The sequence below is a fragment of the Carassius carassius genome, chromosome 11 (genome assembly GCF_963082965.1).
Source record: "Carassius carassius chromosome 11, fCarCar2.1, whole genome shotgun sequence".
NCBI lineage: Eukaryota > Metazoa > Chordata > Actinopteri > Cypriniformes > Cyprinidae > Carassius > Carassius carassius.
The window spans coordinates 5,747,247-5,759,698 of record NC_081765.1 but is presented as its reverse complement, the minus strand read 5'-3'; the positions used below and the strand labels follow the sequence as shown (position 1 = coordinate 5,759,698).

The 12,452-nt window shown below is 37.7% G+C and overlaps 1 protein-coding gene across 1 annotated transcript; it reads right to left on the bottom strand.

The window, feature by feature from the left end:
• Positions 1-1,244: 1,244 nt before the first annotated feature.
• LOC132152670 (RNA-binding protein 45-like) lies at positions 1,245-11,295 on the bottom strand. The gene is made up of 10 exons (XM_059561458.1): positions 10,981-11,295; positions 10,781-10,903; positions 9,611-9,737; positions 9,416-9,535; positions 9,141-9,317; positions 8,050-8,179; positions 7,416-7,512; positions 5,754-5,917; positions 2,972-3,188; positions 1,245-1,399 (listed from the first exon to the last, which is right to left on the bottom strand). Exons 1-9 carry the CDS (start codon positions 11,248-11,250, stop codon positions 2,996-2,998), a joined length of 1,401 nt encoding a protein of 466 aa, XP_059417441.1. The 5' UTR covers positions 11,251-11,295; the 3' UTR covers positions 1,245-1,399; positions 2,972-2,995.
• Positions 11,296-12,452: the final 1,157 nt, after the last annotated feature.

The following is a 12,452-nucleotide window of genomic DNA, read 5'->3' as shown; positions in this document are numbered from 1 at the left end:
CCATCAATGCTGAAAGGTATATCCAAGTTCTAGAACAACATATGCTCCCATCCAGACGTTGTCTCTTTCAGGGAAAACCTTGCATTTTCCAACATGACAATGCAGACCACATACTGCATCAATTACAACATCATGGCTGTGTAGAAGAAGGATCTGGGTACTGAAATGGCCAGCCTGCAGTCCAGATCTTTCACCCATAGAAAACATTTGGCACATCATAAAGAGGAAGATGCGACAAAGAAGAGCTAAGACAGTTGAGCAACTTGTCTCCTCAGTCCCCAGACGTTTGCAGACTGTTATAAAAAGAAGAGTGGATGCCACACAGTGGTAAACATGGCCTTGTCCCAACTTTTTTGAGATGTGTTGATGCCATGAAATTTAAGATCTATTTTTCCCTTAAAATTATACATTTTCTCAGTTTAAACATTATGTGTGTCATCTATGTTGTATTCTAAATGAAATATTGAAATCATTGCATTCTGTTTTTATTCTCAATTTGTACATTCTCCCAACTTTTTTGGAATCGGGTTTGTATAATAATCTATTCTAATTGTATTAATAACTTTGAGCATTTTCTAAATTAATCTCATTATTTCATTTTAATGCAAAACAGAAATGACAAGACAAGACAATACAGCACATTTGGTCTGATTTTTATTTATTGATTTTTAATTACCTAACAGCTAATTACTGAAGAATTAATAAAGCCATCAGAATGTCTCCACCAACTGGACAGAGAAGAGCACTGCGAGACAATGCATTTACCAAATAAAGACATTTCATATCTCCATAAAGTCCCACTGCACATTTCCCACTGACATGAAACACATTATGAAGTAAAACAGGTTGACTTACGAGCCCTGTACTTTTACTCATGCAGATCTGTTCCTTTATGGCCTGTATAAGATATTGCACCATTCTCTCAGTTCAAATGTTCACAGATCTCCAGCAATGAACTACCAGTAAAGAAATAAACAAGCCATTTAAATCAGCTTCATTTGTCAATCTCTTTTTATTTGCATACACATCAGGAACATACAGACGCCATGCATGAACTCAGACTCTTCTGAAGCTTTGTCTGTCACCTCTGTTAAATGGGACAGTTCACTCAAACAAGAAATGGTTCAGTCAATTTTTACTCAACCTTATGTCAAAAGCTGTATGACAATGTGGAGCACAAAAAAAACCATTCAATTTGTCAATAAAATTAAATATGATGAAAACTGTGAGTGCTATTAAGCCTCAATTGCTGGCTGTTGGCTAACAGCAGACAAGAAGAAAAAAAAGTCAAAGTAAAAACACTTTCTTTGTAATTACAGAACTGTAATGGCAGTCAGTGTCCGTCGTTATGAGGTCGTGTCCTGTCATGTCGGGGTCATGCATCATGTCATCTAAACCTCTGTAAAAACAAACACAGCATAGGTCCAAAATCTGGAAAATAATTTTGAGTCATTTTAGGTCTTAACTTCTTAAATTAAAGACTGAATAAAACCGAAGGTCCGCCCGACTTCAATACAGTATTGTATCATATTTAAGAGTAAGGGTGCTTGGCCAAAATGTAAAAAACAAAACAAAATAATAGTAGTAGTTTAAAAAAAATTATTCCATTGTCCACTGGCAATAAATAGTATAAGGAATAAATAACACTTTAAAACATCAAAACACAGTTACTTTAAATTATGATGATAATTCCAATAAGTATATAAACGGTCAGTTCAGTTGTCAAAGGTACATCGTGTCTTAAAGGGGTCATATGATGCTTTTTTTAAAGATCATTATTTTGTGTATTAGGTGGAACAGAATATGTTGACATGCTTCAATGTTCAAAAAACACATTATTTTTCAAATACTGTACATTATTGTAGGTCATCTATGCCCCGGCTCTCTCAAACACGTTGTTTTCTACAAAGTCCCTCCCTCTGACAAGCGCAGTCTGCTCTGATTGGCCAACTGACCTTAGTGCATTGTGATTGGATGGACACGGCAAGCACTCGTCAGAAATGTAATGACCCTTTCCATAATCGCAAGCTTCATCTTTCAAAATAAATATCAAGATATTTCAAAATATCAATAATGTCCTTAGTTTTACCATCAGTTCAAGCCCGAAAGAGGAACAGAGTCATGTGACAGACACAGTGATGAAGCTCGTATCTGTTTGCAGTACACAAACCACGGATGGTTAAGACAGCTGACTCCACTGTGTGACCGTGTCTCTCTCTCTCTCTCTCTCTCTCTCTCTCTCTCTCTCTCTCTCTCTCTCTCTCACACACACACACGCACGCGCACACACACACACACACACACACACACAACATACTTCCAGTAGCTGATTCAGAAGTGCCAGATTTGTCATAGTAAAGTCAGAATGACCCCTCCTAGGTCCACGAAACGGTCGTCCATAAAATGTGTTGCTGTTCTGTTGTAAGTAATCTTAAAGATTCCTAAATACATCTATTTTGCAAGTAAAATAAAGTGCTTTTGCTTTCTCCTCGATACACACACATCTCCCTGACATGCTGCTTCAACATTAACTGTTGTTACTGAAACCACGCCTTCTTTCTTTGCATGAACATTTGGCCGGCATTATGCAAATGTTTCCACATAGTGATGTAGACATGTGGGGCGTGTTTGAATGAGCCGTTTTAGGGGGGTGTGGCAAAGTCTTAGCTTTGATATAGAATATCTCTTTGGATTTGAGACTTTAGTCTTTGCAACTTTACAGATCTTCTTTATGCACCAAGAGCTTGTAACACTCCAAAGAGAAAGAAAATTTTAAATCACATAATTTAACCCCCTTTAAGACATTAAATTATTCTGAAGCAAATTCACTCCAACAACAAAATTATTAGAAAGAGCTTAACCAATTCTGTCATCATTTTCATCTTGTTGTTCTTGTACTCATAACAGAACGTTGTGGTGGATTCATAAATATGTGAAGAGTTCGTCTGTCTTACCTACTGAGCTGACTTACCTGTGTCTGTGGTAAGGTCAGAGGTCAGTACGTTCTCTGGCGTTTGTGTGATTCTTCTTTCGGTGGGTCTGCCAGCAAGACCTTCATCTTGACGCCGTTAATCACTTTACCGTGCAGCAGTGCTATGGCATTGTAAGCAGGTTTCCAGTCTGCATACTTCACATATCCCACATTCCGGCCCGGGACCAAGTAAACCTCCATCAGGGAACCGAAACGACTGCATGGAGAGCGCACACACACGCACGCACAGTTCATTACCTCAGAAAAGAAGTCTGAATTACCGTTTGTAAACACATTATTAATTGTTTTCAGTTGGTTCAAGGAAATAAATCAAACTTACCAAATCTAAGGAAGGCTTGTGATACATACATACTATAATTTCAAACACACAACTGGTCAACAGTTTGGAATATTTATTATCTTTTATGTTATGGATTAAAGTCTCTTAAACTCACCAAGGCTGCTTTTATTTGATACTACAGTAAACTGTTTTCTATGTCATATATATTTTAAAATGTAAGTTATTCCAGTGATGGTAAAGCTGAATTTTAAGCAGGCATTACTCCAGTCTTCAGTGTCACAGAAATCATCCCAAATCACTTTCAATGTTGAAAACAGTTTTTGTTGCATTATATTTTGGTGGAAACTGTGATTATACATTACTACCTTTCAATAGATTAAGATAAGTAAAATTAGAAAGAAAGAAAGAAAGATTGAGCAAGGTCACATTATTTTCAAACATGACACCATTTACGTTACAAAAGATTTCCAACACAAATAAATTATGTTCTTTTGAACTTTGTATTCATCCAATAATCCTGAAAATGTATCATAATTTCCAAAACAAAAATATTGAAGCGGCACAATTGATAGTACAGAATTGATAATAATGATTGTTTCATGAGCAGCAAATCACTATATTAGAATGATTTCTGAAGGATCACGAGACATTACCGGAGTAATGATGCTGAAAATACAGCTGCGCATCACAGGAATAAATTACATTTTAAAATATATTCAAATAGAAAACTGTTCTATAGCTATAATATTTCACATACAGGTTTCACAATTTTTTCACAACAGTTTTTTACTTTATGTACAGTCGTGGCCAAAAGTTTTGAGAATTACATAAATATTAGTTTTCAAAAAGTTTGCTGCTAAACTGCTTTTAGATCTTTGTTTCAGTTGTTTCTGTGATGTACTGAAATATAATTACAAGCACTTCGTACGTTTCAAAGGCTTTTATCGACAATTACATGACATTTATGCAAAGAGTCAGTATTTGCAGTGTTGGCCCTTCTTTTCAGGACCTCTGCAATTCGACTGGGCATGCACTCAATCAACTTCTGGGCCAAATCCTGACTGATAGCAACCCATTCTTTCATAATCACTTCTTGGAGTTTGTCAGAATTAGTGGGTTTTTGTTTGTCCACCTGCCTCTTGAGGATTGACCACAAGTTCTCAATGGGATTAAGATCTGGGGAGTTTCCAGGCCATGGACCCAAAATTTCAACATTCTGGTCCCCGAGCCACTTAGTTATCACTTTTGCCTTATGGCACGGTGCTCCATCGTGCTGGAAAATGCATTGTTCTTCACCAAACTGTTGTTGAATTGTTGGAAGAAGTTGCTGTTGGAGGGTGTTTTGGTACCATTCTTTATTCATGGCTGTGTTTTTGGGCAGAATTGTGAGTGAGCCCACTCCCTTGGGTGAGAAGCAACCCCACACATGAATGGTGTCAGGATGCTTTACTGTTGGCATGACACAGGACTGATGGTAGCGCTCACCTTTTCTTCTCGGGACAAGCCTTTTTCCAGATGCCCCAAACAATCGAAAGGGGCTTCATCGGAGAATATGACTTTGCCCCAGTCCTCAGCAGTCCATTCACTATACTTTCTGCAGAAGATCAATCTGTCCCTGATGGTTTTTTTTGGAGAGAAGTGGCTTCTTTGCTGCCCTTCTTGACACCAGGCCATCTTCCAAAAGTCTTTAGGAGACGATCCTGGCGCTTGCTGGACTTTCTTGGACAACCTGAAGCCTTCTTTAGAAGAATTGAACCTCTTTACTTGAAGTTCTTGATGATCCTATAAATTGTTGATTTAGGTGCTTAGTAGCCACAATATCCTCGCCTGTGAAGCCATTTTTATGCAACGCAATGATGGCTGCACGCGTTTCTTTGCAGGTCACCATGGTTAACAATGGAAGAACAATGATTTCTAGCATCACCCTCCTTTTAACATGTCAAGTCTGCCATTCTAACCCAATCAGCCTGACATAATGATCTCCAGCCTTGTGCTCGTCAACATTCTCACCTGAGTTAACAAGACGATTACTGAAATGATCTCAGCAGGTCCTGTAATGACAGCAATGAAATGCAGTGGAAAGGTTTTTTTGGGATTAAGTTAATTTTCATGGGAAAGAAGGACTATGGAATTCATCTGATCACTCTTCATAACACTCTGGAGTAGATGCAAATTGCTATTATAAAAACTTAAGCAGCAACTTTTCCAATTTCCAATTTTTATGTAATTCTCAAAACTTTTGGCCACGACTGTACAGCCTTGGTGGACATAAGAGACATTAACATATAAAAAAAAAAACTATTCAGACAAACATTTCACTGTGTGTATGACTATATATATATACATACACACGTTCATGTCATGTCGAATCCACACTTAAGGAAATTATATACATTCACTCAGACACAGTACACTACTGTATATTGGTCAAACACTATCAGAGGCAGTGTGTAGATCATTCATGAAGACACACACACACACCAGAAGACGTCCTCCAGCACATCCATAGGCAGAGGCGAAGGGTTGAAGATGACGAAGAGCCTCTCCTTCACCACGCTGTCAGACGCCACCAGCTTCTTCAGAGGAGGCAGAGCTACATCTGTCTGCACACGTGGTTTCTGAGCTACAGATGGTGCTGTGTAGCCCTACAGGAACACAATGAACACTGGTCAATAACCGGTTGGAGGACTTCTGATCTACAGCAACATCATGTTCTCATCATGTTTCTCAGGCCAACGTTAAAGGAGGATGAGCGCTTTGTGCACCATCATGACGCTGTGCTCTTTAACAACAAATAAAATCAACCCAGGAGGAGCATAATGCAAGTTATTTTAATGTGTCACTATATTATCATGCTGCAGGAAACCGAGTCATCACTGTCCCAGGGTTTAGTGGATCAACACTTAGTGTCCATTATATACTGATTCATGATATAGTGGAAGAGATGGAATGAGACAGAGTGCATGATCTGATTCTTGCTATAGCTAGTCATTCACAGGTGGAATCAAGTTTTTCTAGAACACATTCTACTGGACATAACCCCACAGAAATAACCATATTAATAGCTAAAATATGTAAAAAATGTGATCCATGAAAGAAGAAAAATGAGGATATTCTGAAATTATGACCATTTTCATTTTTGGGTGACTCTAAATCATTAAATCTCTTTGTAATATAATGATTTGTATAATGAAAAGGATTGTTTAGCAATAAGCAGCAAACTGTACACCATCACTCAAAAGTTTGGGGCCGGTTAGAATTATTTTTGTTTGTTTGTTTTTTTAAGAATTATTTCATGCTCACTAAGGCTGCATTTATGTATGCGTGGTAGTATACATGGTAATATTGTGAAATATTATTACCATTTAAAGTTACTGTTTTCTATTTTAATATATTTTTAAATATAATTTATTTGTGATCAAAGCTGAATTTCCAGCATCATTACTCAGTCTTCAGTGTCACATGATCCTTCAGAAATCATAATAATAATCTGATTTGCTGCTCAAGAAACATTCCTGACTATTATTGTGATGGCCTGGATTTAAACCGCACAATTCTTATATACATTCATCTTTGCAGTTGATCAAGTAAAAGGACATTACTATATTGGTTTGGTTTACGATCTTTATTTGTCATTGTACTGAGTCAGTGCACGGGCTTATAATAAACCTATCACAATTGAAGACTACTTTGCTCCCTGTTTTGTGGCTATGGACCCATTTTTTTTGTTGTGATCTGCTCGGGCTCATGGCGGATCTTTCACAATTATCAGTGCAATATTTCTCTGAAAACTGTGATTTTTATATATCTTAAAATGCTATTAATTCCTGTGATGGCAAAAGATCCTTTTCTTAACGTTATTTATGTCTTTACTTTAAAAAAAAAAAAAAAAGTACAGACCCCAAACTTTTGCAATGTAGTGTATGTTTGGCATATATAATATTTATATTTATGATTTATTATCATGTAACAATAATAGCATGTACAAAACCTGTAATGTGATAACTATGGCTTATAAAGGAATAGTTGACCCAGAAAATATTTCTTTGTTCCAGAACTGTACGACTTTCTGTCTTTCAATGGAGCACAAGATAAGACTAATTTAGAGGCTAATTTACCGATCTTAAGAAACTCATTACGCACCGCGCTAGTCTTCATTAGCTGTGTAGCAGCAGGGCCGTTCCACACCATAGACATCATCTGAGCGGCCACGAGCTGCATCGCCATCTGCCCCACAGGACTGAACACAGACAACACAACACACAAAACCAGCAGCTTCAGATTTAATACCGTGCATCTACATCAGTCTCTAATGATATAATAGTTTGAAAGAGTGTTAAAAAGGTTAACCTGAAGGCACCCAGACTTTGTACTATTTCCTGTGGATTTGTGGCTGTATTCCTCACAAAAGGGACAGTTCACCCAAAAACTAAATTCTGTCATCATTTACTAACCCTGAAGTTGAAGATATTTTGAAAAAACAACTGACAGTATCCATTCACTTTCAATAGCATGGATGGAAAAAGAATACTATGGAAGTCAATGGTTTCTTCAAAATATCTTCTTTTATGTTCAGCAGATGAAAGAAACTCATACAGGCTTGGAACGACTTGAAGCGAAATAAATGATGACAGAATTTTCATTTTTGGATGAACTCTCTCTTTATGCAATAGTGAATTTATCAAGCTATTTAAAACATGTGAATGCTAACCAAAGATCTGTGGAATCAAAACACTTTTTTTTTTCAAATGAAGCAGCGTGTATGTGGTGACTCTACCTCGTGCTGTCCTCTCCATCGTCTATGTAGGTTACAGAGAGACGGTTACCAGGCGGATACTCAAACCCATTCAGCTTCTCTTTAGCATAAACCGCTGAGCCCAGGTTGTTATAGCGCACTAGCACCTGACCTGTAGAGCACACACATGTGTGTTTAATAACGGAGCATGGGTCGAGTCGCTCTATAGAGGGTTATGTATGACATCACTGTGCTGCTTGAAAACAAGGGAAAACTGGAGTAAAACAGGAAGTAAAATACCTTCTTAAGCCTTGTGTTGTGTTCAAGTCATTTTGACAAGAAGGCAACTTCCTTTTTCTCAGAAATGCTAGTTAATGTTATCACACTTTTTTTTTGTTTTTTCCTTTTTTGTCCCTGGTAAAAAATTACCATCTTACAAAAAAATGCTGAGAGATGTCTAATGCTATATCTTTACCAAATATTATATTCAATGTACTATCAGCTAAAATGACCAGGCTTTTAAAAATTGCTTGTAAATCTCTTATTACACTATATTATCATCAAATCTTCTTATTGTCAACTTGTTGTTGTTGGGTTTTTTCAGTCAGCACAGGTTTTGTATTAATTTTGAGAACTAATTAATTTTAGGACTCATTGATGAAGCTTATGAAACTCAGTTTTTGATTGAATATTGCCCAAAAAAAAAAAAAAAAAAAACATTTAATTTTTTTCACTCAAAGGGCGACTCTTTGACGGCAACAACCAATCAGCTCCAAAAAGAAATGCAAAACAAACCCAAAAAATCTTTAAATCCAAGATTTGGTGACAATATTGCATTTTATTTACAAGCAATTTGTCAAAATGTAGGGAACACCAAAAGGTAAAGGGTTTTCGGCACAGCACAAGGGTTAAAATATATGATATAAAAATATAAGTCCAAAAGGGTCTGCTGAGAACTGCTTAGAAAGTCCATTCATTGAATGGTAGTGTATAATCCACATGTCGTATGGACTTCTTATATGATATTTCATAGTGAATTAACTATGATAAAATTGTTATTTTGGGGGAAATGACCCTTCGAAACAGTTTAGTAAGGTTGTGCATACAGAAAACATCCCAAAGGAATAAATAACCTTTGCTGAATCCGTGTTGATCTCTCTGCATCTCACAGAAATCAATCCCCGGGATCAGGTCAAACAGACCGCAGATCTGTTCCTGTGTGACAGCGACCCGTGAGGACACCAGCAGGCACCGCGTGATGACGTCCGAGCTCCACGTGTCCCCCGTGGTGTAGCTGCTGGACTCGTGTGCTGCACCAAACCATAAAACCATCAAACTGAACCCTCAGGCATCCACAAACAAATAAAAACAAGGGAGGAAACCAAACTTGAAGTGACTAGATGCTCACCAAACGTGTAAGAGCTGGAGCCTGGATCGCTTCCAGAGTGCTCCGCTCTGGGGTTGCTGAAATAGTCATTGTCTGTTGACGCATTTTTGGTTCTGGGCTCAGCTAAAATAGCCCTGAAAGCTGAAAGAGACGGACAACTTACAAATGCATCTGAAAGCAAAGAGAAATCATAAAGTAGGGAAACGGCAGACTTACTCTTGTCACAGTTTTCTATGGCTTTGGCGGCTTGAGAAGGTTTGTGGAATCTCACGTAACCCAGACCTTTGCTTTCACCCGTGATCTTATTCCTGATGATAATAGCGTACTCTATATCTCCATACACCTGTGGAAGAGACAGCAAAGAGAGAGAGAGAGAGGAAAACCCTGTCAAAAAAAATCAGACTTCACCAAAAAAATCAAAGGAAAGACTAAATAATTCAATTATGTTTTGATTAACCCATGCATTATTTCATGATAATTAATCAAACTGCCTCCCCAATGACTAACTACTAAAACTGGTGCTAAAAACACATGCCTTCGCCTTTTTGCAAAATATAAAATCTCCCATCATTTAGTTTTGATTTTGGGAACAATAATCTTCCTCAGTGAAGGATTTGTGGAAAGTTCAAATTTTCTCTTCTAAATGAGCCATATTATTTATTTCACAAATTATTATTGTACTATTATTAATAAATCGTTATGCTAATACATTTTCTCGTTTAATTTCCTTTAAATATGGGGGTAAAATATGCATTGTCCATCAGAAAATGCCTTAAGTGTGCCAGATCCAAATTGTTTACTTATATAAGCCATATATCACTGTTAAAATATTGGGGGGAAACATCATATGTGACTCTGGACCACAAAACCAGTCTTAATTCGCTGGTGTAACGTTATATTTTTAGCGATAGCTAAAAAAAAAACAAAAAAAAAACATTCTATACGTCAAAATTATTGATGTTTCTCGTATGCTAAAAATCATTAGGACATTAAGTAAAGATCATGTTCCATGAAGATATTTAGTAAATTTCCTACTGTAAATATCAAAACCTAATTTTTGATTAGTAATACGCAGTGCTAAGAATTCATTTGGACAAATTTAAAGGCGATTTTCCTCAATATTTTGAGTTTTTTGCACCCTCCGATTCCAGATTTTCCAACAGTTGTATCTCAGACAAATATTGTCAGATCCTAACAAACCATACATCCGTGGAAAGCGGATTTATTCAGCTTTCAGAGGATGAACAATTGACACTTATGACTGGTTTTGTGGTCCAGGGTCACATATTTTGGTCCTAGAAATACATTTTCACATACACCTTTACATAATGTATTTCCTTTTCATTTTTGGGGAAACATTTGACGTTTGTTTTCCAACAGAAATACCTTAAATGTGTCTTTTAAGTCCTCCTCGGAGAAGGATTTGGGGATCATGACAAAGATCCTGGTGAGCTCCTCGTCCTCCACATCTCGGTGGCTGCCAGAGGATCTGGACTGAGCGATGAAGACCTGGACGAGCAGCAGACGCTTACACTGAGAGCTGAGGAGAGTGTACCTGTGAATGATTGGGGTGTGCAGTCAAATACCTTGATGGGTTTGGTCCCCTCGGCCAGGCTTCGGCCGTGCATCTCCTCCATCGCAGTGCAGGCTTCCGACGACTTGGCGAACTTCACAAACGACACTCCTTTCGACTCTTTCGTCTGCTTGTCCCTCACCACCCGTATGTCCTGGATCTCCCCGAAAGCTGAGAAATGTTCCTGTATAATCTCTTCTGTTATGGATTTACTTGTAACGAGAAACAGCCGACTGTTTGCTGGCTCGTCCAGATATGAAGAGGCTCGGTTAGATTCGTCCATAGTAACAGTAATAGACCCAATGCAACGTTATAATACTAATTTATTAGGATTAGGACTGACGTTTTGACAAGTTGTCCAGATAAGCCCACAAACTGGCTATAATGTGTGCGGACCGACCAGGCGAGAAGGAAGTCGACCGGAAGTTGAAGTCGGCCGCGTGCCGCCATCTTGTAGCAGAACTTCACTTGCGTTAGCATCCCATTGACTCCCATTCATTTTGGCGTCACTTTGACAGCGAATAACTTTACATCTGAGGCGTTTAAAGACTCAATTTGTCCATTATTTATTTCTAAATATACACGACAATGTATAAAGGGCTCCATTACCTTCTATGTTACATTATGGCCCCGTAGAAACAGTTTTTGTAAAAATAGGCTAACTATTGCGTCATAACCACTCGACTCTCGGTCGCACAGTAGAGAAATTACCGTACAGACAGGAGGAGAAGCTCGCAGGCAATCGTGGAGACGTCAAGAAGATAGAAGCCCATAGATACAAGCCCTGGCGTTACATTTTAAAATACTATACAAAATAATTAATCAGAATACTTACTCCTTCTCACTCACGCCAAAGAATCCCCTCTCAAGCTCGCCGTCTCTGCAAGATTAACGATGGCAGTTTGCGCGCACAGCTACTAGAAGATTTACATCTGTCAGACAGGTTGCTGACGTCATCAAGCTTAGTTTGAGTCTGCGCGTCAGAAACGGAAGTGCTAAAAATCTCAAAAAATGGGCTTCACTTGTCTCAATTGAGTTCCAAAGGAGTCGCCGTGTCCATTTCTTTTACTGTCTATGGTGCGGACACGGTCAAAATAATATTATTTTGATATCTAACCCTCTGGGCTTCTTCGTAAATGGGTCACACTTAGCTTCCTCCCGCCCGAAAACGGGCGAAGCCTTAAAATTGTACTTTACTTTTTCCCAGGATAACCAATCAAATATATTTTTGTTCTATAATGTTTTCTGATTATTATTTAGAATTTTTAGAATTTTTTATGATACTTTGCATTAATTATATAATTTTTATGAGCTATTTTTTCCATTAGAATTAATATATCATTTTTTATTTTATATTTATTTAAAAAAATAAATAAATAAATGCAGCATTTCACATCAAAATAGAGTGCCAGCCTAAAAAAAAAAATGTTCCAGGAGAAGAACTTCATCTAGTGGCTTTAAGAAATAGCCACTTTTGTGTAATGT